Source organism: Petromyzon marinus, chromosome 10 (genome assembly GCF_048934315.1).
Source record: "Petromyzon marinus isolate PM22_M1 ecotype Great Lakes invasive population chromosome 10, UKy_Petmar_22M1.pri1.0, whole genome shotgun sequence".
Classification (NCBI taxonomy): Eukaryota; Metazoa; Chordata; class Hyperoartia; order Petromyzontiformes; family Petromyzontidae; genus Petromyzon; species Petromyzon marinus.
Window position 1 is genome coordinate 6,205,147 of NC_133676.1, and position 24,599 is coordinate 6,229,745.

At 47.0% G+C, this 24,599-nt stretch overlaps 1 protein-coding gene across 4 annotated transcripts in view; it reads left to right on the forward strand.

Moving 5' to 3' along the window:
- The window catches only part of LOC116941046 (diacylglycerol kinase beta-like), an 82,404-nt gene that overhangs the window by 17,825 nt on the left and 39,980 nt on the right, over positions 1-24,599 (forward strand). Inside the window, exons 2-13 of one of the 4 annotated variants that reach the window (XM_032951632.2) lie at positions 639-986; positions 4,979-5,055; positions 6,931-6,951; positions 7,848-8,010; positions 9,924-9,986; positions 11,956-12,222; positions 15,804-15,968; positions 18,919-18,968; positions 20,024-20,098; positions 21,059-21,178; positions 21,538-21,655; positions 23,225-23,313. In XM_032951632.2, coding sequence (XP_032807523.1) covers positions 923-986; positions 4,979-5,055; positions 6,931-6,951; positions 7,848-8,010; positions 9,924-9,986; positions 11,956-12,222; positions 15,804-15,968; positions 18,919-18,968; positions 20,024-20,098; positions 21,059-21,178; positions 21,538-21,655; positions 23,225-23,313 — 1,272 coding nt within the window. In that variant the 5' untranslated portion in view covers positions 639-922. The remainder of the gene's footprint in view (positions 1-638; positions 987-4,978; positions 5,056-6,930; positions 6,952-7,847; positions 8,011-9,923; positions 9,987-11,955; positions 12,223-15,803; positions 15,969-18,918; positions 18,969-20,023; positions 20,099-21,058; positions 21,179-21,537; positions 21,656-23,224; positions 23,314-24,599) is intronic. The other 3 variants (XM_032951633.2, XM_032951635.2, XM_032951636.2) reach the window with 3 other exon arrangements.

The window sequence follows — 24,599 nt, forward strand, 5'->3', positions numbered from 1 at the left end:
TTTGTTTTAATTGCCAATAAAACTTGAAAGTGCACTGCATATGCTTTCATTCATCTCTCACAGCAAAAAAATCCCAGCCGGGTAAACACTCCTTTTCGATTTCTGCAAAAATGCCCTCGCTCTACTGTTTTGAACACACCGTTAACCAGTGCCATCTCTCAATGCCAGAGCACAGTATTAAAGTGACCCTTTGGATAAAAAAATATATTTTTCAAGTTGCTTCATAATATTGGTCTGGATAGCAAATACACCGATGGACTGAAATATATTTGTATTTATATTTGCAGAGACAGAACGGACTTCTGCTTATCCTTGCTTATATCCATGATGCCTCAGGGCAACACAGAATGGGTTTTTGTACAGTTTGGAATATATAACATTATTATTATTTTTATCAAATAAAGCAACAATCGTCATTGTGAATGTGGAGCTCTTCATCTGGGAGATGACAAAGAGTAACATTACAGAGAGTACTAGAGGTATTCGTACTCTCCGGAGAGAGAACTAGAGTTATTCGTACGAGAAATGTTTAAGATAACAATTTGCGCACCGTTTATTCATGGGCAGCGCACGTGGGAAATGTAAATCTCCCTTTTGAGTATTTTAAACCAACACTGCCTCCCCCTTCCTCTTTGCAGGGCTGCAACGATCGCGGGATAATGAGTCTCGTGTCACGTTGATTGCCGCTCGGGCGAAAAACACAATTGTACACCCACCCACCCGCCAGTTCACAGCCCACGTCCTTGACTCATGGCTAGCAGTGACTGCCGGTGAGCAGAAGTCAAGGGCGAGTGAGAATGTGAACGAGGGAGTTCGGGACAAGCGGCCAGCGACGATCGACGAGCGACGCGCGACGAGCTCTCCGGAAAGCAAGCGTCGCACCATCGGAAGCATCGCGCCCGTCAAGCCCAGCGCCGGCAAGATGAGCGGGAAATGGACCACACTGAGTCCCGCGGAGTTCTCGTTGCTGCAGAAATGCACCCAATGTAAGTCCACCCGGTCCGACGGACAACCAGATCCATAACGCCGGCGCGAGATTTATGCCGCAAATTATTGCACTCCGCTGGTTATTCCACTGGGAGCAATTCGCCATATGTAACAGGGCTTTTAAAATTTGCTGGCTGCTGTAACGTGTGTAATAGATTTATCACATTTTTTTTTCTCCAGATTAAAGTTACAGGGCTGCAATGACGAGCGAATGGTAGAGGATAAGCGTTCAAGACAATTCATTCTGAATGCAATGCCTTATGCAATGATGATGCCCAAACAACCCCATCGGAGGAAAGTATTTTAATTTGCATTACAGATAAACGTATGCGTGAATGCAATTATATGGTACCATACCAAAACCACATTCCATGTGAAAGCGATAGCTCGTAAAGGCTCTGAAGTATTGCTTTCTGCTCAGCATATTTTAAGTCATTGCTTTAATGAGATTTTTTTTTAATCTTCAAAAAGCATAAAAAGGGAATAAAACTCAATATAGCCACTTTTGAAATACTGCATCTTTTTATTAAAATATATATGCGGAATGCATGTCAGATTTAAATCAAAGATGATGCTCGACTTTGTGTCTGCTGGGGGGGGGGGGGCACAGAAGTGACACGACCATGTTATTGCTTTCAATTTAAATTTACAGATCAATCAACAACAACAACAAAAACAAACGAAACGTTTTGGATCGTCCGAATTTTCATATCGAGGCCTGGCCTGATTTTCGTTATCTCTAGACGAATATTAAAATCAGGAGCAACATCCCTGACGCGTGTTAATAACCGTCGACACAATAACGCAGCTCGCAATTCAGGGAAGCACCCGGTGCCGGCTTTACAATGGATATACAGCCCCCCCCCCGCCCGGCAATGCAGCCCAAATAATCCCACGTCCCTCGTCCGTGTCCTGACAGCGGCACGCGAAAATCCCGGTCATGAATAATTGATGCGGTGAAACGTGGCCCCTTCACTGTACCCCGCATCGCGGTGGGGAAGGGGGCTCGTCTCGTCGCGTCGGCTGTGGTGGTGGTGCTGCCGGTGGTCACAGCAGCGGCGTCGGACCGCTGTGATTAATCCCAGCTCACTGTCAACTTCCCACGGACCCTGCCTGAGCCTCCCACGTCTCCCGGCCTCCTCCTCCACCCCCCACCGTGACAACCGCGGTGCCCTGGGTCGCCTCCACTCCAGCGCCGATCGATGATGGGTCGGCGCGGTGGAGACTGCTCCTCGTTTATTTTTTAATCACAGTTGTTGAGCACGTACAGCAAGAGGCCCCAAAATGTCCAAGTGGTCCAGCAACAAACAGCGCTATGAAAGGTGTAAACCCTGACTATTAAAGAGTCGAGGTTTAATTTCTCACTCGATAATTTTCCCCGAACGCTGGCTTGCAGCAGGGGTTATCAGAGTAAGGCACAAGCATGAGAGTACAAAGTATGCCTATGAATAATCCACATTATTGTAACCTTTGTTCAGTATAGGATATAGAGGCGAGATGGATGTGGCGTGTCAAAATAATTTGGGGAACAACATTCCGACTGAAATGAAACACTTAAAGGAGTCGATACGTATTTTTTGGGCGGGAATTGAGCAAGGTTACGATGAGAGCTTGGGAAAGAGACGGTGGGAGCAAATTCCAAAGTGGAGCAGTGCGAAGGGAGAAGCAGATAAGTATTGTGACCTGCAGTGTTCTGGTTGCACACAGTATAGATGAGACGGAGCTGTCACGAGCACACACACACCGCACACGTGAATATTGGTTTTGTCTGTGCTCCTCTAGCCGGAACATTTTCCCGAATCGCTGGCGCCACTCCTGTAAAATGTGAACCATAAAACCTGGAGTGGCTCATTGAGCTGTAAATGACGTGGCAAATTTACAGCGCCAAATTTAATTTTCTCTCCTCTTTGCCCCCCGAGGGCCTGATTTTTTTTTTAAATGGCACTGTTTACTCTGAGGCAGAGCTATCAATCGGCTTACAGTGTGAAGGAAAATGTTTGCTTCTTCTACTCAATGACAGAATGGCGATGCGTTGTATGAAATTTACCGCAGATTTTTTCATAAACCTTTGCAACTAGTATTCACCGCTGTTTATCGTCATCGGCTATGGTTAATCCAACTGCTTGATGATGATGATCTGCTGCTTTCTCCTCGTGAGCCTGTGATGTAAATATCCACCTGGCAGCCTGCAAATTAAACAATTGAATCACCACTCAATCTCAGTGAACGTCCTCTCGGACAAGTTCCATTCCTTGGCTATCACTCCATTATTATTCTTGACCATCGGCCATTCCTTTTGGCGGCGAGTCTTGCCCAAGCCCCACTACACTTTCCTTTAACGGTTTGAATGATGCACTGTTTACTGGCGTGTATGAATTACATATTTTCAATAATGTGTTTTGCATAATTTCTAGATGCCTTTTATTTCCATCATTTTGAGCTGCCTTGGTGAATTTGTAAAGTACATTTTTTATTTTATCAAGTCAGGCCCACTGAGCTATTTAACTATTTTTTAGAAGCGACCTGGCCCCAGATGATAGCTCAGTGAAGTGGCTTACTACGTGTAAATGTATAGCAGCTAAATACACATGTTGATTCTAAATGTGAAGGGAAAAACCAGAGGACCCGGAGAAGGAGCCACAGGACACATGTTAAACTCCAAATATATATTTTTTTACTTTAAACTTTCGTGACTGTAGGAATTCATATTCTTTGGTTCTTTCGGTAAAGTCACGTAGATAGAAAAAAAAATAAAGTGAATAAAAATGATAAATAAATAAAAACACTTAATAACCCGGCTATAGGCTACATTATAGATTGCCAGTACACTCACTCCTATTAAGAACCAGGCAACACTCTACATTAGTGTTTTTTATTTACTTTATTTTTTATTATATTTTTTCTATGTACATGACTTTACCGAAATAACCAAATAATCCAAATATACAATCATCAGGGTCAGGATCAAACCCACGACCTCCTGCACACCAGGCGAGGTAGTTAACATCTCGTCACCGTAGCATATATCCTCTAAGTAGTGTCGTCCAGCACAATGAGCTGCACATCAAGTGATTCCCCTGCCTCTCCTCCCCGCAGTGGCAACATGGGATTATCCACGGATGCTGCTTTCATCTGCCCTTGTTAGGCAATTATCCATCGGCTAATAAGGCTGCATCTCCAGCTGAGCTCATTAGAGACAGCTGTAGGTGTTGTCAAGCAGCTACCACGTTGCAGATCGTTGTCTACAAATACAGATAATAATAGTATAAAGTAAAAGCCTGCTGTCAATCCACTTCTCAATGAAGTCCTCCCCACGCCGTGTTGGACACGGGGGTTGTTTGACCATTCTTCATCGTGCTGATCGGGTTGGTGAGGGCAGATGATGACTAATTCAGATGCCCCTGATGTTATCCGTGGCCAGGAATATAACGCAAGTAATCGGGTTTATGGCCCAGTACGTTAACCACCGCACTACTATCACCCCACTCCCTGTTTATTAATATTTGTAGATGTCTAATTATACAATTAAACATCTACAGATATATTCTGGCTACCTTAACGAACGGCTATTTCCCAAAAATATTCACCAAAGCACCCTGAACGCACCCATTCCTGTCATATATCAGAAGCCAAGCAGGTTTGAGCCTGGTTAGTACTTGGATTGAGGATAGCCAGAAATTGTCAATAGAGCGATACATTCTTAAATGTGTGGAGCATTGAATACGAAGCCAATTACTCAATCATGAAATTGTCCAAACATCCCAATGGAATCAGCACCCTCTTGACAAAAGAGTCTCAAGACTCAATGAGGTTTTTAAGGATAAATAAATGGCATCGCTGATATATTAGTAACGTTTATATCTATTTGTGGTCACATGACAGTGGTAATGACATTGGCAGTGCTTTATTTTCGGTCTGCGGTTTTATTGATTTACTTTGGCACGGGAAAGCTCTTTGTACCTGCGACTAACAATCATGCCCTCTTTTCTAGACTCCAACAAGAAGCTGAAGGATGTCCTGGAGGAATTTCAAGGGGAGGGAGTGCTGGCAAAGTACAACCCAGAGCAGGTAGACAGCAAGTTATCATCGTCCTACGATCTGTCACGTGTCCAGCTCAATAATAAAATTATTCAAGGTCGGAGTAGAGCTGGGATATCTCATTATTTAAGTACAGCAATCAATTATTCTACTGATTATAGGTTTGATTACTCGGGGAACATGAAAATAGTTGAGAGAGAAAAAGTGTCACATCTCTTCCCACGTGTGATGCTGGACGCGATGTTTTGGGAGGGGGCTTTGTGATATCAGCGTCGTCACGCTGGACGTGGCTTGTAGGGGGGTTTCCCACCTTCGGGTTGCAGGATGTCAGGCGGTCGCCAATATTAAATGGGACCTGAGCAAATTCATGAGAAAGTGGTCGATTACAATTTTGTGTTCGATTCATCTGCTTCACCGACTCATAGTCCTAGCCGTAAGTCGGCGTGTAAATCTGGAAGGGACGTGAACCGCCTGCGATCAGTACTTGGGTCAACACTTTATTCTGTCCGACTTCCTTTGAGTACTTAGTTTACAAGATTATCTAGGGAGGGATGTAATCATTTTTCAGAGATGTGATCTCCATATTTTTTTTGCCTCTTCTCAAACCTATCCTAAGATTTAGATTTGGATGACTATTCCCCTTCAGATACTGACCACATCAGGCTGACGTCCTACGAATTGATGATGTGCCTTCGGTTCCCCCCTTCTCCCCCTCCCTTTCTATTTCTTTTCCTTTTTTCCCCCGGTGGTTAAAACGATTCTCTATTATCTCACCAAGTTGGAACACTGGATATTATTTCTATTAATTAAGGAAAAAAATATCAGTGCCTCGGTTATTCAGTGTGTGTTTTTTTTTCATTGCAAAATTTGTAATATAATACGAAAAAATACGTTAGGAATTTTACGCTGGCGGATTTTGGAAATTTTAATTTCGCTGTTTCATTTGGAGGTCATCCACATTTCTCAGTCGTCCGCCGCTAGTGTGGGGCTGTTGCTGCAGACACAAAACGTCTTGGGAGGGCATTGTCACAGCACAGGTTAGGTACTCGGTGTACTTAGAAGACGGAATCTCAGAGAGAGAGAGACAATCTCACCAAAGTACGGCGTTTTAGACGAAAAAGGGGGCCACTAATGGGCGGCAAGATTGTGCGCAAATTATTATGCCGCGCGCCGCCCTCTTGTTTGCGGCTATTACTGCCCACTAGTAAAACGGACATTAGCAGCGAGTGAAACGTGGACCGTGTTTTCCCCGTGGAAATGCGAAACGCTGAATAGCGCCAGCACAATGAAGCGCCGCAACGAGGCTGGGGCTCGTTTTTTATAAAAACCGTTGACATGGCGGCGCTGTGCAATTTATCAGCCTTTTCAGACCAAACTCACGGAGAAAATTCAAATTAAACGATTCATGTTTCAGAATAGTTGTCTTCCAACCACGTGCATGGTCTCCTGTTAGTTTTGACATTTTAACCCCAAATTTCTTTGCTTTTCTCACTGGGTTATAGGGAGGATTTAAAATATATTAAGAACCTACATTTGTATTACATTAATACAACCCGAAGATTCATTTTCCAATTTTTGACCAAAGTTCTCGTATATCACACACACATGGGGTTGACACAACATCGAAGCATTCCAAAGACTAATTGTCACTCTGCTCTTGATTTAAAATGACATCAGTTCATTATGGAATACCAGTAGTTTTAAATAAGGTGAGCAATTAAATTAAAAGGAAAATTTCGTGGGAACGATTAATTGGTTTAAAAACGAGTTTAATACCTATTACTGCATTTGAATGTCACCTTACCAGAACTCCTCAACCATGCTATGTTCACATCGAGTCACCAGCTGTCACCGTTTTGTGATTTTAACTCTGCCTAAATTTTTTAAATCTGCAAATGCCCACAGAAACCAGACGTTCTAAATCAGGTGAGTGCATTCTTTGGGGTCACCTGCATGCAATTAGTCACCCCATGAATCACATTCATATTTCACCTCCAATTTTAAAACAGCAATCTATTTACATTCATATATGCTCCATTTCTTAATGCGTTTTTTGTTTGGGTTAGATAGTGGAGGTATAATGTTCATTTGTAACTATAACTCTCCATAATTTGTAAAAGCTGAGCCTTTTGTTCAACATCTGATGGTGCTGGGTATAATCTCCAGTGAAATGTCGTACGTAAAAATTGTCAATCTTTTCATCGCTCTTCGGACCATTTCTCCTGTTTTGCTGATAAAAACAAATCATTTGGGTGTATTTGTCCATGACGTGATGGCACGATAAGATTGATTTTGTCGGGTGGTGGAGGGCTATAGTTAACAATTGTCATCATACCTAAACGATCTAACCCAAAGAAAACCGATCACGAATCATGAACATTGTTCGCGATAGCCGATCTAAAATAAAATGTCCCATCTCATTTGCATACAATCCGGACAAAATCTGTCTTGCCAAAAATTTCAGTTTGGGAGTCTTAAGCCTTCGTTGAGGTGACGGCTCTGTAAATGTCTTGTTTTGTTTATCACCTGCGCCAGGTGAGTCCCCCGATCCAGCGCCGGCGGAAACACCCGGCTTGCCCCCGTGTCTGAACCACCTCCATTTGCCCCCCACCCCGCTCAATGTGCAAGAGCACAGTAATACGCGCCACCCTCCCCGGACACATTTTTCCAAATCCCACGGCGGTCCCGAGTTGCTCAGCGCGCGTGCTCGGGTACGCGCGGTTGGGCTCCGCTCCTTTTCAAGTGAAAGCAATGCCTGTCCAGCCGTGCTGCGGTTTTTGTTGTTGTTGTTGTTGTTAAAAGCGCTCGCCTTCGCTCCCCAGCCCATCGACCTCGAGGGATTCCGTCTCTTCATGAGGACGTACCTGGAGACGGACATCCCTGAGGACCTGTGCCGCCACCTCTTCATGTCGTTCCAGAAGAAGTCGAGCCAGGCCAGCCCCGCCTCGCAGCTCCACCGAGCCACTTCGCTCTTCAGCTCCACGGGTACAAGCGGGCATTATATACACATCCGGCACTCCATATCCAGTATAGCTCTCACTATGGCTGTGGTTCCTAGTCACGTGCCACCTACTTCAGCCTACCAGCGACCCATACAATTATTTTGCACCCGGCACACCACCTATTTCACTCTACCAGCAATGTAGAAAATATTTAGCGAGAAATTAATCCCTTGGCCAAATCTCATTTGAACATTTTATTATAGGAATATGTAACATCTTGACGTATTCGATTGTTCCAGCTGCTCCTTTGTTATTGAATATCATTTTAAACAATGCGTGCAGCGGTGGGGGGGGGGGGGCGCAAACATAACCAGTCGACCAACGACCCATAATAAACATTCAACGATAAAATTAAACTAAACTTTTTTTTTATTTTACCAGGCAAGGCCCACTGAGCTAAATAGCTCTTTTTCAAAAACGACCTGGCCACAAATGACAGCTCATCGAAGTGGCTCATCACGTGGACATTTATATCAGCAGCCAACTACTCTAAACGCACGTTTCTAAATGTGGAGGGAAAAACCGGAAGACACACGTAAAACACGACACAACCAAGGGGAGAACATGCAAACAATGTAGTGGCTTATCCGGAAATGTAGAACAGCCAAATGCTCGTTTCTAAATGTGGAGGGAAAAAGTGGAGGACCCGGAGAAAAATCCAGGCGACCACGGGGAGAACATGCAAACTCCAAATATACAGGCATCAGGGTTGGGATTGAACCCAGGATCTCCTGCATATCAGGCAAGGTAGTTAACATCTCGCCACCGTGGCAGGTAGTTAACATCTCGCCACCGTGGCAGGTACGAGTTCTCCTTGCTTCAATTGACCGCGTGCACTCGCCATCTGGGCCGAGTTGCAACAGGCGCCGTATCTCAGCGACACTTCCTGAAAACAATCGTTAAAATTTCGTCGCGAACATTTGAAATGTGAAGGAGAACAAAAGGGCATTGCATGCAATCACGCACACCCACTAGAGAGAGAGACCTGTTGGATTCGTCACGAGGTTGTCAGTAGTCTGCAAATTTGTGCAGTGTGAAATTGTTAATATTTTTTACCTAATGATCTGTGAATTACGAGAAGATAGTCGCAACACGGGTATGTTTTAATTGATTTGCTGCCTTTCAATTTGCCTGAGTTAAAAATGCTTTGACAATCGATGAAGAGCATGACATGTCACGTTTTTCTTCATATTCTCATTTCAGAAGAAGCACTTTACGATTTTGTCAACGATGGGCTCTGATGATGTCATTAGCACATCTTGACACATGCCTTTAAATAACGTCTGTAAAAAGTAAATTGTCAGTAATTTAAAACGTCTACAATGTCTCTCTTTAGCATGGCTGAATGAGTAGAATACATCTATGTCCAGATTAATTATCCAGCAAATTACTCTTCGGCATATATTGGGTGCAATTCTTCAATGCCTCCTTTCAATTGCAACTATTAACGGTGGTTCACCCCGATGTGGTCTCACATAGTGGCACGTTGAGAGTGATAGACTCTCATAGGGGTCAACAGATTAACGTAGAGACCCTCAGGCTCACACAGGAGTCACATCGCTTCACCATTCTGTGGTCGATGGTCCAGTTGGCATATCTAAAATCCCACACAGGGCTTTCTCTAAACTTCCACTTGTGAAGGCAGTGGTGGTGGGCTGATCTGCAGTGAGACGTGCAAATTCCATTTAATGTGGACTGTTTGGTTTTCGAGGTATGGATTCAATCCTGGAGGCCCTTTGGTGGGATCGGCAATCAGGCGCTTGTTCAGGATTACCGGTGTTCGCCCAATCCCACAAAGTAATAAACCCTAATTCGTTAATTCGTTGGTGAAGCCTGAATTGTTAATCTGTTGGTAAACGTCGTTTTCTGAACCCTAATTGGTTAATTGTGTTGCAGAGATGCGAACGATCGACAGCGGCATCACAGCTCACACAGCGGTGGCCTGTGCTCCGGTGACGGGTGAGCCCTCCCACACCCACCCAGACTGGGCACCTCCCTACTCACAAATCAGAATAAAACAATGCCAAAAAGAAAATGTATTTTGCTCCAACAGCTTTGCCTAGTGGTTGGCGCCACACGACGCCGGGCAGTGCCGGATTAAGCTAGTGCGGGGCCTGTAGCATATGTTATAAAGGGGCCCTATTTTTTTTTTTAAACATGTTAAAACACACATTTTTAACTTGCATAGTAAAGTTATTGATTTTTTTTCAGCCAGATAATACGACAAATCGCTAACCTTAAACACCCAGTCGTTCATAAAAGTTGAAGGCATTGTAGTACTATAGCAATAGAGCAAGTGCAGAATCACTGAACCGGAATTGATAGCTTGAAAGCGTTTAGCGCGAGGCCCGTAGCACATGCTACTTTTGCGACCAGGATAATCCGGCACTGACGCCGGGCGTTATGCGAGGGGCTCGCTCCCATCTTTGGACGTTTGGGGGAGCGGGAGGGGGGGCTACTCGTGAACGCCGCTCGGTTTGTTGTTGGTCACATTACAGACGCGATCCGCGAAATTCACCCACGCATGATAATTATATCAGTTGTATGCAACGACTGGCTACTGACCCCAAAAAATGCAGAATCAAAAATACCATTATTTTCTGTGTCCAAGATGTCGTGGGTGTTTCTTTATAAAGCATTTTGGAGGTGTCCTGACATCCATAACACCCCTGCTGTCAATGTTTTTTGTAGTAAATTGAGAGTGCATTACCCTGACCTTTTGAAACAACTTTCCTGTGACTTTGACATCACACATGATGATGTTTGTTTTTAAAGACGTACTCCTCTTCAGTTTTAAGCCCTCCGAGATAATGGTGCCTCCCTTATTTAATTTCACACACCTCCTTGCTCAACCGCTGACCCCATTTTCTGCCCGAATGGCTCCACTGTAGTTTCCCACAGTGGAGTGAAGTGTTAATGAAACGGCTCTTCCTTTTGTCAGCAGTGAACTTCTCAATCTGGTCTCACCTTTTCTTGCAGGCGTTGCTGAATTGTTAACCACATCCAAAGGGTTTTGTACCGACTTAAGGATTTTTCTGCATTGCTCACAAATTTGACCGTGAGTGATGCTGCATCAACCCTTTTTCTAACCACATGTGCAACAATATTGACGTTGCTATCCGAATGCCCTTTGAAAAAGAGACTTGTTAGTCTCAAATTGCCATGTGTTTTAAAATCAATTATTGATAATAATAATGATGACGATAAATCTAAAAGTTTCTCCCAACAGCTACAGCCAGATACAATCAAGGCTTTTAGTCGAAGCCCCCAGAGTTAGCCATCACTCAATATGAGGTTGCTCCTTCTCCTCTGCTGCCCCATGATAAAGTATGCCCGTGGGCGTTACAGAAATAGAACGTGCTACCTAAGACAAATTTTGTTTCCCAAAGTCTGAGGCCAGCATTTTCTATTTTGTGTTACATCTGGAAGCGCCCTCTATCACGAACGGGATGGAACGTCTCTACATTTACATTCTTGTAACATCAAGATTTTTAGATAGCAACGGCTTGGGGAGGCCTTCATCCACCAATGGTTAGATCACAGCCGATGATGGTGAATCTCAAACATTTTAAAGCTTCGATCGGCTCACGTTTCTGAAACCTAATCAAGGTGCCTCCTAACGAATGCAATAGAGCTGAACCTTATAAATTATAAAAAGGAAAAAGTGATTTTTTTTATTTTACCAGGTAAGACCCACTAAGCTATATACCTATTTTTCAGAAGCGACCTGGTCACAAATTATAGCTCAACGAAGTGGATTATCACGTGGAAATTCATTCCAGCCGGAGAAAAATCCTTGCGACCACGGGGAGAACACGCAAATTATAATATACAGCAGGCGTCAGGGTCAGGATCGAGCTCACGGCCTCCTGTATCCCAGGCGAGGTATTTAACACCTCGCCACCATGACGCCCTCTGACCGCCCCAGGCCTGAACGGCAAGAGCATCATCCAGGCGATGAGGCAATCGGAAAAGCGGAGCCCACTCGTGTTCCACGGCGAGACGCAGGGGGCCCAGGGCACGGACGGCGCGGCACGGCTCGGCCAGTCGGACCAGCTCTCTCTGCAGGCCGTCGCCTCTTCAACGCCCACCTCGTCCAGATCCTCCTCGCAGCGCTCCACGGGCACGCCGGGCCTCAACAAGTCCCGCGGCTCCTCCAAGCTGCCCCAGTCGCTCCTGCCGCCGAAATCGCCAGGTATAGTGCGGAGACTTCTGCCGCCAATTCAAATCGGCTTAGCTTGGATTTCGCCCGTCCTTAAGTCATAAAATCAAAATTCTTCGGCGTGCGTCACCCTCCGCTCAATGTAAATCCCAAGAGGTCTCTGCGCTCCTTCTCTCCATTAAGTCAGAGCCCTTTTTTCTGAGATGGCGAGCGGCACCCTGGTTTGCAGCCAATTCACCACCAATGGCTCCTGACCTCAAAATTGTTGCGATAATTTGACGGTGATAAATTCCAAAGACAGTGATATTTACGCCCGTGCGAAACCATACGCTCTTCATTATTCCCTTCCAATTTTCACCGGACAGATGGAATTACCGCCTTTGTTTGCTTTAACAATCCCGCTAGGTTAAACCGGCGGTTTGAAGCACAGTCTGACGTTCAAAATAAACACGGCTCTTTGGACAAGCATATTTTTACAGGTGCCGGCGAGTGACTGTGTACATCTGATAACTGGCTCATGCGCGATCGCTAGCGCTCAGATTTTACGGCACAATGCAGACGAGAGCTACGCACAGTGTTGAGCATCCCTTACAATTGCGCCAAATTTCCTGTCTGCTCCGTCAGTAATGCAAGACGTTCCAATTACGCGCAGAGAGCAATAACGGTGGATGACGCGCCAGTGGCAGTGGCCAGAGTTTGGACGAACGCTCGGGCTCGAGTCAGGTTCCACTGAATAGCCAGCAGTGGCAGCGCGTGTGTACGTTACGGGGAAAGCCGATTGATTCGGAGCTCAATTGGAGGAGGCTGCAAGGACCGACTCAGCCCTCGGTGAGCTTTGGTTGCTCTGCCACCTGGTGGCGGAGATTGAAAAATGCAGCACGGAACGCTGGGTGATAGTACCTGGGAACCACAAGAGACGCTTTAAATGTTATCAACATGAGTAAGGGGATGCGCGAGCTGTGATTTTATTTGACCGGTTTGCACTCGTGCCACTCTCGAATCCGTTGGGGATTCATTTTAAAATAAACCATGCTAACATCACAGCAACGCTCTACGATCCGCTGTTCAAAGCCGTTATTGTATCATCTCCCCCACATACGGTTGCACAATGTATTTCATCATTACATTTATCCATTGACTTATATCTGCCCACATTCATCTAACAGTTTGCTTTCTGGACAATGTGAATTTCTGGGGTATACGGGTTTTCCAAATTTTTATATTTCATACAAATTCAAATGCCTTAACAACAGCCGTCATTCGCCACTAAGTGGCGGTGACATCACCACAGCACTTGTGCCAGGCTAGGTGCACTTTGAGGCCACGTGAAGTGTCCAAGGCTCGCTAACAGGTCACAGGGCAGACCAAAGTGACCGACTGAGATGACTGGCAGATACATAATCTGTGCTTCCGACTGTCCCAACTCGCGCTGTATTTTAGGGTCCGGCACTCCACTCGTTGTAAGTGTCGCTCCTCTGCCCTCCACTGTTGTTGGATGGCGGCTGCGTCCAACTGCCCAGTAGCGTCAACCACAGAGGGCAATCTTGACACCGCTGCTGCCGGTCATCGGTGATGACTGCCTTCATATCACTCTGTTCACACACGCACATGAGACCGTGTTGGTGTGGATTAATGGAGCCCGTAGCCACCGTGGCATTCCATTCACAGCAGGTGCGTGCTGCGCTGGACTGCACACAACTCTGGGCGTGCGAAAGGTTTTTTTGGCAGGGAGTTCCATTCCTGGACCGTCACGAGGAAGCCCAAACTCCTCTGGTGTCGGCTTTCGGGATTTCACAGATTTGTAAATGTTACCTCCACCTGGTAAATGTCACCCCTATGCAAATGTTGTGGTGACCCGTCTCGCCAATGTGTTTGGTGACACGTTCACGGAACGTTGTCTTGTGGCGTGGTGGAAAGCTTCATCATTACCGCTACCTTAAGTCACGATCTATCCACTCCTGGATGAAGGCTTCTGCAATGATGTGGTTGTTTTTAATCGCAGTTTTTTTTCCGTCTGTCAATTACGGTACAGTAAACTGAAAAAGAGGGAATGATAAATTGTATCATTTACACAAATAATTATATTCCTTCCACTAAAGTGTAAATAAAACTCCAATTTTGTTTGTCCAGTGAGAATAAAACTAAATTTTAAACAGTTGTTTTGGAACAGGTCAAAATATGGTGTAACCAGAGCTTGATTTCCCACCAAATATTTTCCGCGTTGCTGTTACACTTGAATAGGCACGTGACAAGCAGGCACAGCGAGTGGTTTACCGTTGGATGTGGTGTGCCGAGTACAGAAATATTTCCTCCGTCATCAACCCGGATATATTTGGCTGCAATTAAGCCCCGGGTGTAAATAAAATTTGTCCATTATGGTTTGGTGTAACACTTGCGGGAAATGCCTAATGCACACTGCATGGCCATTTCTGAAAGTAATCAGCAGATGGCAATCGAGTCGAGGAGAAGATGCTTCCCGAGTCTGCCCGTTAATGATGCCGTGTGCTCGATGTTAACAGAGCCACATGCCAGGCCTCCCAAACGAAAATAAACATTTAAGTTTCAATGAGCTCTCAACTGATTTTAATAATAATCACATCTACCTACCAATCCAACTACTTAACATGTATTCTTAGTTTTTCTTCAACGTGACTTTACCGAAAAAACTAAGAATATGAATTACTGCAGTCACGAAATCTTTAAATAAAAAAAAATACTTAACATGTGTTAGATGAAAACAGTTTGGCGTTTGTCTGCTTAAAGCGATGGTGCCGACCCACGTTGGTTAATTGAGTCCAATGTTATTTTATATTAATGATGGTGATACAGACCTGTTTCTCTTTATTTATCCATGGATATTATTATTTTTACCACAAACACTCCAAGACGTTATAATTACTTGCCTGCCCGTCTAACCACCTACCTTAGCTACCTGCCCGCCTACCTCTTCACCTCTACCCACCTACCTACTTCTCTGCCTGCCTAACGACTTGCCTGCCGACGTACTTGCTTGCCTACCTGCCTGCCTATACACCCTTGAATCTACATACCTAGTTCCTAGCCTGACTATATACCCACCTGAGTATTTACCATTCTGCACCTGTGAAGGCCATGCGGCCGCCCTTCACTCGCCCCAACAGTCTGTTAAGGCTACACGGTGGGGGAGGAGGAGGGATCTTTGTCTTTGGGGCCGTCCATAAATGACGTCACGCGATTTTGGACGATTTTGGACCCCCCTCCGTCACACGGCGTCACAAAAAGTCAGACCCCCCCCCTCAAATATGACGTCACAAAGCTCTGCCCCCCCCCCCCAAATGAAACATGCTTCAAATCGCTTTAAACTATTGTCATTGTAGTGCCTATTTAATGTGGCGCTGCACTCTGATGTTGTAGGAGAAAACAATTATTAAAAAGTCTATTTAATTAAGTAGAACGTGTTGTCTATATTTATTTAAAGTTGCGCATTTTGATGTGACGTCACATTTCTCAAACACCACCCCCCCCCTCGTCACGCATCGTCACAAATGTCTGACCCCCCCCCTCCCCCCCTTTAGGTGCGTGACGTCATTTACGGACGACCCCTTTGTGTGTGTGTGTGTGTGCGTATGTCGCAGCCATGCGGGAGCGCAAGCTGGGGCTGAACCTGCTGAAGGGAAGTCCCGGGCGGTCGCGCTCCGTGTCGCTCACGCAGCCCGCGCTGCCCCAGGTGGTCTTCCTCAAGGACATCGTGTGCTACCTCTCGCTGCTCGAGGGCGGACGGCCCGAGGACAAGCTCGAGTGTGAGCGCCCGCGACTTACGGGCGCGGCGTCTTCGGGCCGCAAAAAATATCCGCGGACGTTGCAACGCACGTGGTCGAGCGACACGCTCCCCGATTTGTTGGATGAATCCGTAGAAGAAGTCGCACCTCCAATTAGCACCTGTTGGCCTACGCGTGGTGCGAAAGAAGTTCAACATACGTACAGATATTACATTTGTGGATGATCCGAATTAAAAAAAAACAATTTCGGACTGTTAGAAAGTATGTCACGGGAAATTATATCACGTGTTACGTTACTCCCCCCCCCTCCCGCACAAAAGTGGCGGTACGTGGTATCGGGTGATGTCACTTTTGTTAGCACAAAGACCCGTGAAATTGTCACGTAACATCTGATTTTAATTCATATGGAATTATCTTTAAAATGAAAAAAATCCCAAATCTCAAAAGTTTCAATCCGTAACTCATCGCTGCTATAGTCCAAAGTTGCCAAATTAGAAAAAGTCCCACATAACTCAATTGAGAAAACACAGAGCAACAACCCCACCCCCTCCCCTACTGCCGAACACAGCGGAACCCTCCTGCAAAAAAAATGAGGAATGATACGATCCGATTTTGTCTGTCGTGCATTCTGTTCTAGCTCACTCTCTCTCTCACCCCCTGTGTACATGAGGAATATAGCTCCAACACGGGCATCTGAGCTTCCAGCAGGAGGGGCGGAACCCCTGCCAGCCCCACAAAGACAAAGATCCCCTGTGTAGCCTACGCAGCCTGTTGGAGCAAGTGCTGTGTTAGCAAGCACCTACGAATGCCAGCGGTGCCTTGCCGCCTTTGTCTCCCCAGCGGTGGCTTTTTTTTTGCGCCACACCAGATACTCATTTAAGACTGAGATAAAACTAGGGGAGGCGCAGGGCTGGTTCAGATATCACTACTCACTTCCGATTAGCACGGATGGCTACGTATGGTGCAAAATAAGTGAAACACATACATACTCATGTCCGTCACGTCGGGGGAATCAAACTCATGGTCGCTGGGTTTCATAGCTCAACGCCCTAACCACTGCACGACCACTCCACGCAATCACAACAACAACAACAACAACCCAACGGTCCACGACTCCGCAGCCGCAGCTCCCAGCGGTGGGAGTCGCACGATAGCCACGGGCCCTGTTCAAAGGAACGAAACGGGGCCCTTCCGCTCTCTTCGCAGCGCCGGCGACTGGGCCCCTTCGGCCGGCCTCGGGCGCAGTGGTGCCGCCTCCGCATTCGATAGCCAGACGGCGCTGGGTGGCACGAACTGCTCCCCACGTGCACGCCGCCAGCACGCGGACGGCGGTTCCTCAAGGGCCGCTCCTCAGCGCGCATCTTGGTCGCGTGTTCGAGGCGGGGCGGGTCAGGAACAAAACGCGCCTTGAACCGTGCCAAAGCGGTTGATGACAGACTCCCTGCACCAACGCAAAAGAGGCGGCGTTGATGCGTCGCGGTGTTTTGCGACGATTCGTCGCGCAGAGCAGGCTCGGGAAACTCCGAACGGATCGATGAGGGTGTTCCGCCTCATCGGGGCGGGGGGCCTGGTCGTGCGGAGTGACCCCCTAGTTGCCTCCCTGACCCCGTGCATGACTTGCAAGCGCCTGCCGTGTTCCACCTCCAGTGATAGGGGACGGCTAATGAGGCATGTCAAGTTTGAGCGGTAGGCAAACCCTGAGGGCTTCCTGCCACTCCTGACCCCCCCCATCTCCCCCCCGCCACCACCCCCATCCCTCCTCTGACCCCCATCCTCTATTCCGCTTTGTGGCCCATGGGGAGCGAGATAAGATCTCAAAAGAACGCTCGCTGGGATGGCTTGTGTTGCTGCTGCACATACAGGCGAGGGGTAAGAAACCAGTTATACCAAACGCCTCGTCTTTTACAATTGTTCAAATTCTCAGCGCGCAGACTCGTATCGCTACTCGTATCACCGCTGGCATCAGTGCCATGTGCCCCTATTTCATTACTTCTTACCTATCACCAATCTGCTTTGTAAAGGTTCATTTTACATCGGCAAACAGGAAAACTGCACGCTACTTTTTCTGGGGGGGTTAAAACATTTTTTTTTAGCGGGAGAGATGATAACGGGTGTTTACAAACGTAAATAAACACTGCCTGAGGAAGTTGAAATAAAGACCTCTATTCATTTCTCCACATATAATAATATATTTCTATTCCCTCAGCCGATTGGACTGCCAAAGCAAAATTCTGCTGCATTTGTTTAACCATGCAAACTCTGGACTGGTTTCAACCATCTGGGTATCATCAGCAGAGTCAGGCCAATTAATTGAATACTGCTGTATTGCCAGAGGCGGTTGACTTAATATTATTGGTCAAGAAAGCCCATAGGCAAATAAACAAAAACTTATTTTATGTGGAGATAATACAGATCTGTTTATTAACAGGGAACAAACACGAGTTAAATATCTCATCTTGCAAGTTGGCTAGGGCAGGACATGTCACTAAAAGGAATAGTGGCTCGTGGTCAAGACTAACAATGGAGTTAGCATCTCGGCTCCGTGGTGGCGAGATGCTATCTAGCTCACCTGGTACACAGGAGGTCGTGGGTTTGATCCCGATCCCGACCCTGACACCTGTTTATTCGGAGTTTGCATGTTCTCCTCGTGGTCGCGTGGATATTATTTTATCCGGGTCCTCCGGTTTTCGCCTTCACATTTAGAATCAACATCACGCGTTTAAGAGTATTTAGCTGCTTTCATTTCTTCGATTCCCACTCACACGCCTCCGATTATCACGGCCGGCTACATACGGTGCGAAAACCTCAACATACATATATACTTGTGTTCAGGTCACTTCTGTTAAAAGAGCTATATAGCTCAATGGGGCCTTACCTGGTAAAATAAAAAAAAGTTTAGTTTATTTTTAGACATGGTGGTGGTTTGTGATGCTGTGAATTAATGCAGATTGCATTTATTTGCGTTCCGCAGTCATGTTCCGGTTGTACGACACCGACGGAAACGGACTCCTGGACCACTCGGTGAGGAAACCTCAACATCGTTCCTCAGTAATTCAAGGGGGTCTCCCCTTTTGTCCAGTGGTGGTGCAGCGATGGAGCGCGCAGGCGGTGTGCAACGGCACTGCGTTCTACAGGTCGGAGCAGGGAATCCAGGCACGAGGCTCTGAAGAGAGATAGGGGGAAAATTAGGATGGGGCCCCCATTTAATTCCCTGCACCAGGGCCCAGCGCCAAACGCGCTACGCCACTTATTAACGCGGCAAAAACAACAGCTGTCCCATCGCCTCTGTGGTAGAGCTATCACAGCTATCACAGCATGTCACTGTTTGGCTGCAATACCCAGAAACATAAGCTGATATTTTATTTGTCTCCCAATTTCACTCTTGGCACCATGTCATGAGGTGAAGTTGCTTTTCAGAGCTCTCGCGGAGGGATTCATCGCGCCGTGTTATGGCACGGCCTGCGAAAGGGCACATCACAAACCTGATTGTGAAATTCCTTCATATGGGCTATTTTACTGTATGTATGTTGAACTTCTTTTGCATCATACGTAGCCGGCCGTGCTAATCAGAGGTGCGTAGTCCATCATGCTGTGAGGGAAGCTGCACTTTTCCACACACCCTTCTACGGAAAAATGTCTGTCCAGGAGACTGATATATTTCCATTCACAGTCCTGAAATGTAGAAGGAAAAAAATCACATTAAAAAAGTCATTAATGGACATTGACCACATCATTCTACACGGTGCAGGGTGGCCTCATCCTGCAGTGGAGTGATAAAAGTACTTTATATGTACACATAAACGTCGGCTATACTGCACTAGAGATACTAGTACTTGCGTCTTGGTCCATTCTCCGAACACCTCGCCGATGTTTTAAGCAACGCTGAGTTAAGGCTGTGGAAGTGCCTCAACGGCGGAGGGCGGACACGGGAAATCAAACCCATGAGCGTCAAGTTAGAACGCCATTGACACCTAAAACGTGACCGCGGCACATTCACGACGGTACTAAAGACTACAGCCGCGCTTCGCACACAGTTGCTACCACCTGTGCCCGACCGCCGTGACGTTGTCGCGCAGGAGCTGGATCGCATCATCACGCAGATGATGCACGTCGCCGAGTACCTGGAGTGGGACGTGACGGAGCTCAAGCCGGTGCGTGGCCACGGGGACGCCGGCGGGCGGGAGGACGCGGCGATCGCGCCGCGACAAAATGCCCACGCTAAAATCGAATCCGCGTGGACGCACGGCAGATTCGCCACCCCCCCCCCCCCCCCGCTGCCGCTATCTTCGCGAGCGGACGTTCGAAAAATTAAACTAAAGAGAAACATTTTTTTTTATCTTACCAGGTAAGGCCCACTGAGCTAAATAGCTCTTTTTCAGGATCGACCTGGCCACAAATGATCGCTCAACGAAGTGGGTGACCACGTGGAAAATGTATGGCTGCGAAATACTCTAAATGCACGTTTCTAAACGTGGAGGGGAAAATCGGAGGACCCAGAGAAAAATGTACGCGGCCATGGGGAGAACTTGCATACTCAAAATATACGGCTGTCAGGGTGGAGCTCGGAATCGAACCCACGACCTCCGGTATACCAGGTGAGCTAGTTAACATCTCGCCACCGCGGTGCCTCAAAGAAAGCACGGCATGCGATTGCAGACACACCAGCCAGACCCATCGACCACGCAGGAGTGAACGGGGCTTGATTTCAACTGAAGCTCTGTAAAATATATTTTACCCTCCCCACCAACCCCCCTCCTGCTGTCGGGAAGGGAGGGCAGGGTCCGAGAGGTTTAGAGTTGGGGGGCCCTGGAAAATATTCCGCGACAAATTGGGCAATAGTATTGAGCCGATGTGAAATCTGAAAATGTATTCAATGGAGGCGATGAAGCAATACACCTCACATCAGCAAAAGCCATTCTCTGGCCAATGAGTTTGGACACGTCGCTATTCATTCAACCACAGGCAAGAAAGCAACACTACGTTTGTATGTGTTGAACTTCTTTTGCACCGTACGTAGCCAACTGTGCTAATCGTAGGGGTTGGGGGGGGGGAAGGACAAAACCCGTGGCTCTCCCACATGTGCTGATGTTATCGGCATCTGCAATGTGCAGATTCTGCAGGAGATGATGGAGGAGATCGACTACGACCAGGACGGAACGGTGTCGCTGGACGAGTGGATCCGGGGAGGGCTCACCACGATTCCGCTGCTGGTGCTGCTCGGCCTGGAGACGGTGAGCGAGCAAGATCGCGTGTGCTGGACTGCAGGGTAGGGAGGGGGGGGCGGCCGTTTTCCGCAGGCTACCGATCCGAAGGGGGCCCTTGTAAAGTGCAAAGGGGTTTTCACCCCTCACCTCCAAAACCTTTCTGCAGCCCAGCCCACGTGCGCCTGTGTCCACTCGTGTTGTTGTTTCCTCCATCACCCCGCCCCACCCCCCTACACACAGACAGCTCAAACGAGCACTCGCTCTAATCCAGCTCACACGAGCACTTTCTCAATGTCTACCCCAACCCACGTGAGCGCTCGCACGCTCGCTTTGTTACACCCAGCTCACACGAACACTCGCCTCCCTCTGTGTAATCCTCCGTGCAGAACGTGAAAGACGACGGGCAGCACGTGTGGAGGCTGAAGCACTTCAACAAGCCAGCGTACTGCAACCTGTGCCTCAACATGCTGGTTGGGCTTGGCAAGCAAGGCCTGTGCTGCTCCTGTGAGTCCGTCCGATAGCCCACATGCTGACACGAGCACGCATGTCCTCGCACACGCACCTCCGATTAGCACTGTTGGCTACGTACGGTGTGAAAGAAGTTCAACATACTGTACATACATCCAGCAGACCGGCCTCCTGAGCACAAACTCATGATACATATGAGATATTTTGGGCTAGATCGCATACATATATGTCATTAAACCCGCCACCACCCAATTAGTAAGGTTTGTCACGTAAACAAACCATGCCAGTTCGTTACTAGTTCAGCACACTGGTGTGTTGGAGAGTAAACCCACAACATTTACTATTCGAGTATGACGTTTCGCTGATAATTACAACCAGCCTCATCAGGCGACAGACAGAGTCTATGGGCCAGAGCAGAATTCATTACTGCAATAGGTGGCAAATATTCAGTGATTACCAGTTTCTGTAATATGGTTAATAAAAAAGTGTATTATGTGATATTGCGTAATTCACTTTCATTGGCGATGTAAAGATGTTGGTGCAACTCCAGTGTTGCCATCTCAGCTGTTACAATCGAGTAAAATATTTGGTCTGCTTCCCATGGACTAACATGTGTTGCTGTGGAGCGTCAGGAGTAATTCACAGACCTCCGCTCTGCGTCTCTACGCACAAATAAAATGCGTCTTAATTCATCGGCCACTTCTGAATCAGAATGTTTATTTATACTGGAGGAATCCGATGAGCTATAAAGCTCTTTTTTTAAAGATGTCCAGTAGGGGCAGGTAAGAACGTCACAACAACGAGTACAAAGACATGATAGTAATGTAAAGAACAAGTAAGGTAAACAAATCACCAAAACACAAACACAACTAAACCATTCCCCATCCTACCAGGGAAATCTTACTGAGGTATTAACTTATTATTTATTATATAAACTTAACATTTATACAGCAGCATTTGTTTAATCCAGCAAACGCTGGGCCGGTTACCACCTCCTAGATCTCATCAGCGGAGCCACCCCCTGAATAGTGTTCTATACCTGCTACAAGGCTTAATGACGGGTTGTCATAGTTCAAACCAACCTAATTTAAGTACAGCAAAGTTCTAACGCAACCGCAATCAAAATACTGCGCATTACCTGGGTTGTACGTTTTCCTACGAGTAGACCTCTTAAGTTCCATTCACAATGAGTGTTGTTGTCAGATCTGTGCACGTGAACACTGAGAAGTCAACGAGTGGCTTTAATTTGCCCAGAACCCCTTGAAATTGGTCGCTCAGGGTGACTCGTGACTCTAGACTTCGCGTGCTCTGCACCGAAGCATAATTTTCGCAAACAGCTCATCTTAACCTCGACGCGAGGTCGCAAATAGCTTCCGTTTGACGTCGCGCGGGTTGTCGAGCGAGCGATCGCGCAGAGTGACTCACGTCCTCGTAGCGGCCCTTGACACACCTGCACGGCACCTTGCCGTGGCGCCTTCAGAGAGCGACTTCCCAGATGACCGCACGAGCCTCCGCAGAGGGGCCCCAGCGTACCTCGGAAAGGTTTCGCGAGTAACATCGCGACTCCTCATGCTCCCCCCCCCACCCCCAACGGTGTTGTCCCAGTCTGCAAGTACACGGTGCACGAGCGCTGTGTGGCACGGGCGCCCCTCTCCTGCATCACCACCTATGTCAAGTCCAAGAAGGATGCCAACGTAAGCCCTCGCCCCGTTATACTTCACCTGTGCGCCTCGCTAAACAGTGGAGTGTGTGTATACGCAAGCCGTAGTGTAGCATTTAGTGCACTGTGCTATGAACCCGGCGACCCAAGTTCGATTCCCACTCACGGCCAACACCAGTGACTATTATCTGAACTGGTCTTGGGCCTCCCCGAGATCGACTCAGCCTCAAATTAGTACAGTACCAGGTGCAGAGTGTAAACATCGCCGCTGGTGAGACAAAGCCGGCCGGGCATGGTGCTGGCCAGCCACCCCCTCGTGTGCCATGCCAGCCTTTATCGGCCCTCGCTAACTAAACGTGCCCCAACCGTCTGTTAAGGCTACAGGGGTGGATCTTTGTATAAGCAATTCAGAGTTTCTTATGGTCATTTTAAACAAACCATTGACAATGGAATTTGTTTTTGCCAGGTTAGGCATGTTTACATTTACTCCGTGGTAAATACATAACTCACTCTTGTAACCCCGCGATGAAATCACACGTGTATAATCATGTCAGCCTCTTTGCCAAAGCCACTGCTGGATGAAAGGCCCCCTCATGCTGTCGGCAGTGAGGGTTGTTTGACCATACTTCACCACGCTGGTCAGTGCGGGTTGGTTAAAGTAAGTCGGGGGGTTGGCGGGGAGGGGAGCCTGGGACCGGTTCAGATATCAATCAATCATCACTGATGTTAGCCGTTGCCGGGAATTAATTGAGGTAATTGAGTTCATAGCACAGTGCGCTAAACCCTATGCCATCACACTCACCCATTTGTTAATTGAGAAGGTGTCCCTAAGAAAGCAATGGTAATTATCTCCAGCTACTTTCATGAAGTTCTTCAATCATTTTCTGCAGCTCAGTAACGTTGGTTGTGATAATGACTTTGCCATAGGTTTAACCTGCCATGGTTTAATACTTTTACCGTTTATGTCAAAGCAAATAAAAATTGTACAGCTGGCCCATATATGACAAGGAGAAAAAAAAACCGTCTGGAGAATGGGATGCTTAAAAATTAAAGGGGGAAATCAATAAATATTTCCCAATTGCCTAATGCTCAATTTGGTTGAAGTCCCTCTCTCTCCAAATACTGTCCTCTTCTCAAACTTACGTGGCTGCCCATCGAACGTTCTGCACGCAGATCTAATTACATTTACTAAACCTGACAAAAAAATAGCTCAACTTCGAACCATTCTCAAGATTTGCCGATATATTTTCTTGTCAACATATTTCAAAATAACAATGTAATCACACAATGTTAGTGCATTGCTTTATAAACCCCGGTGAT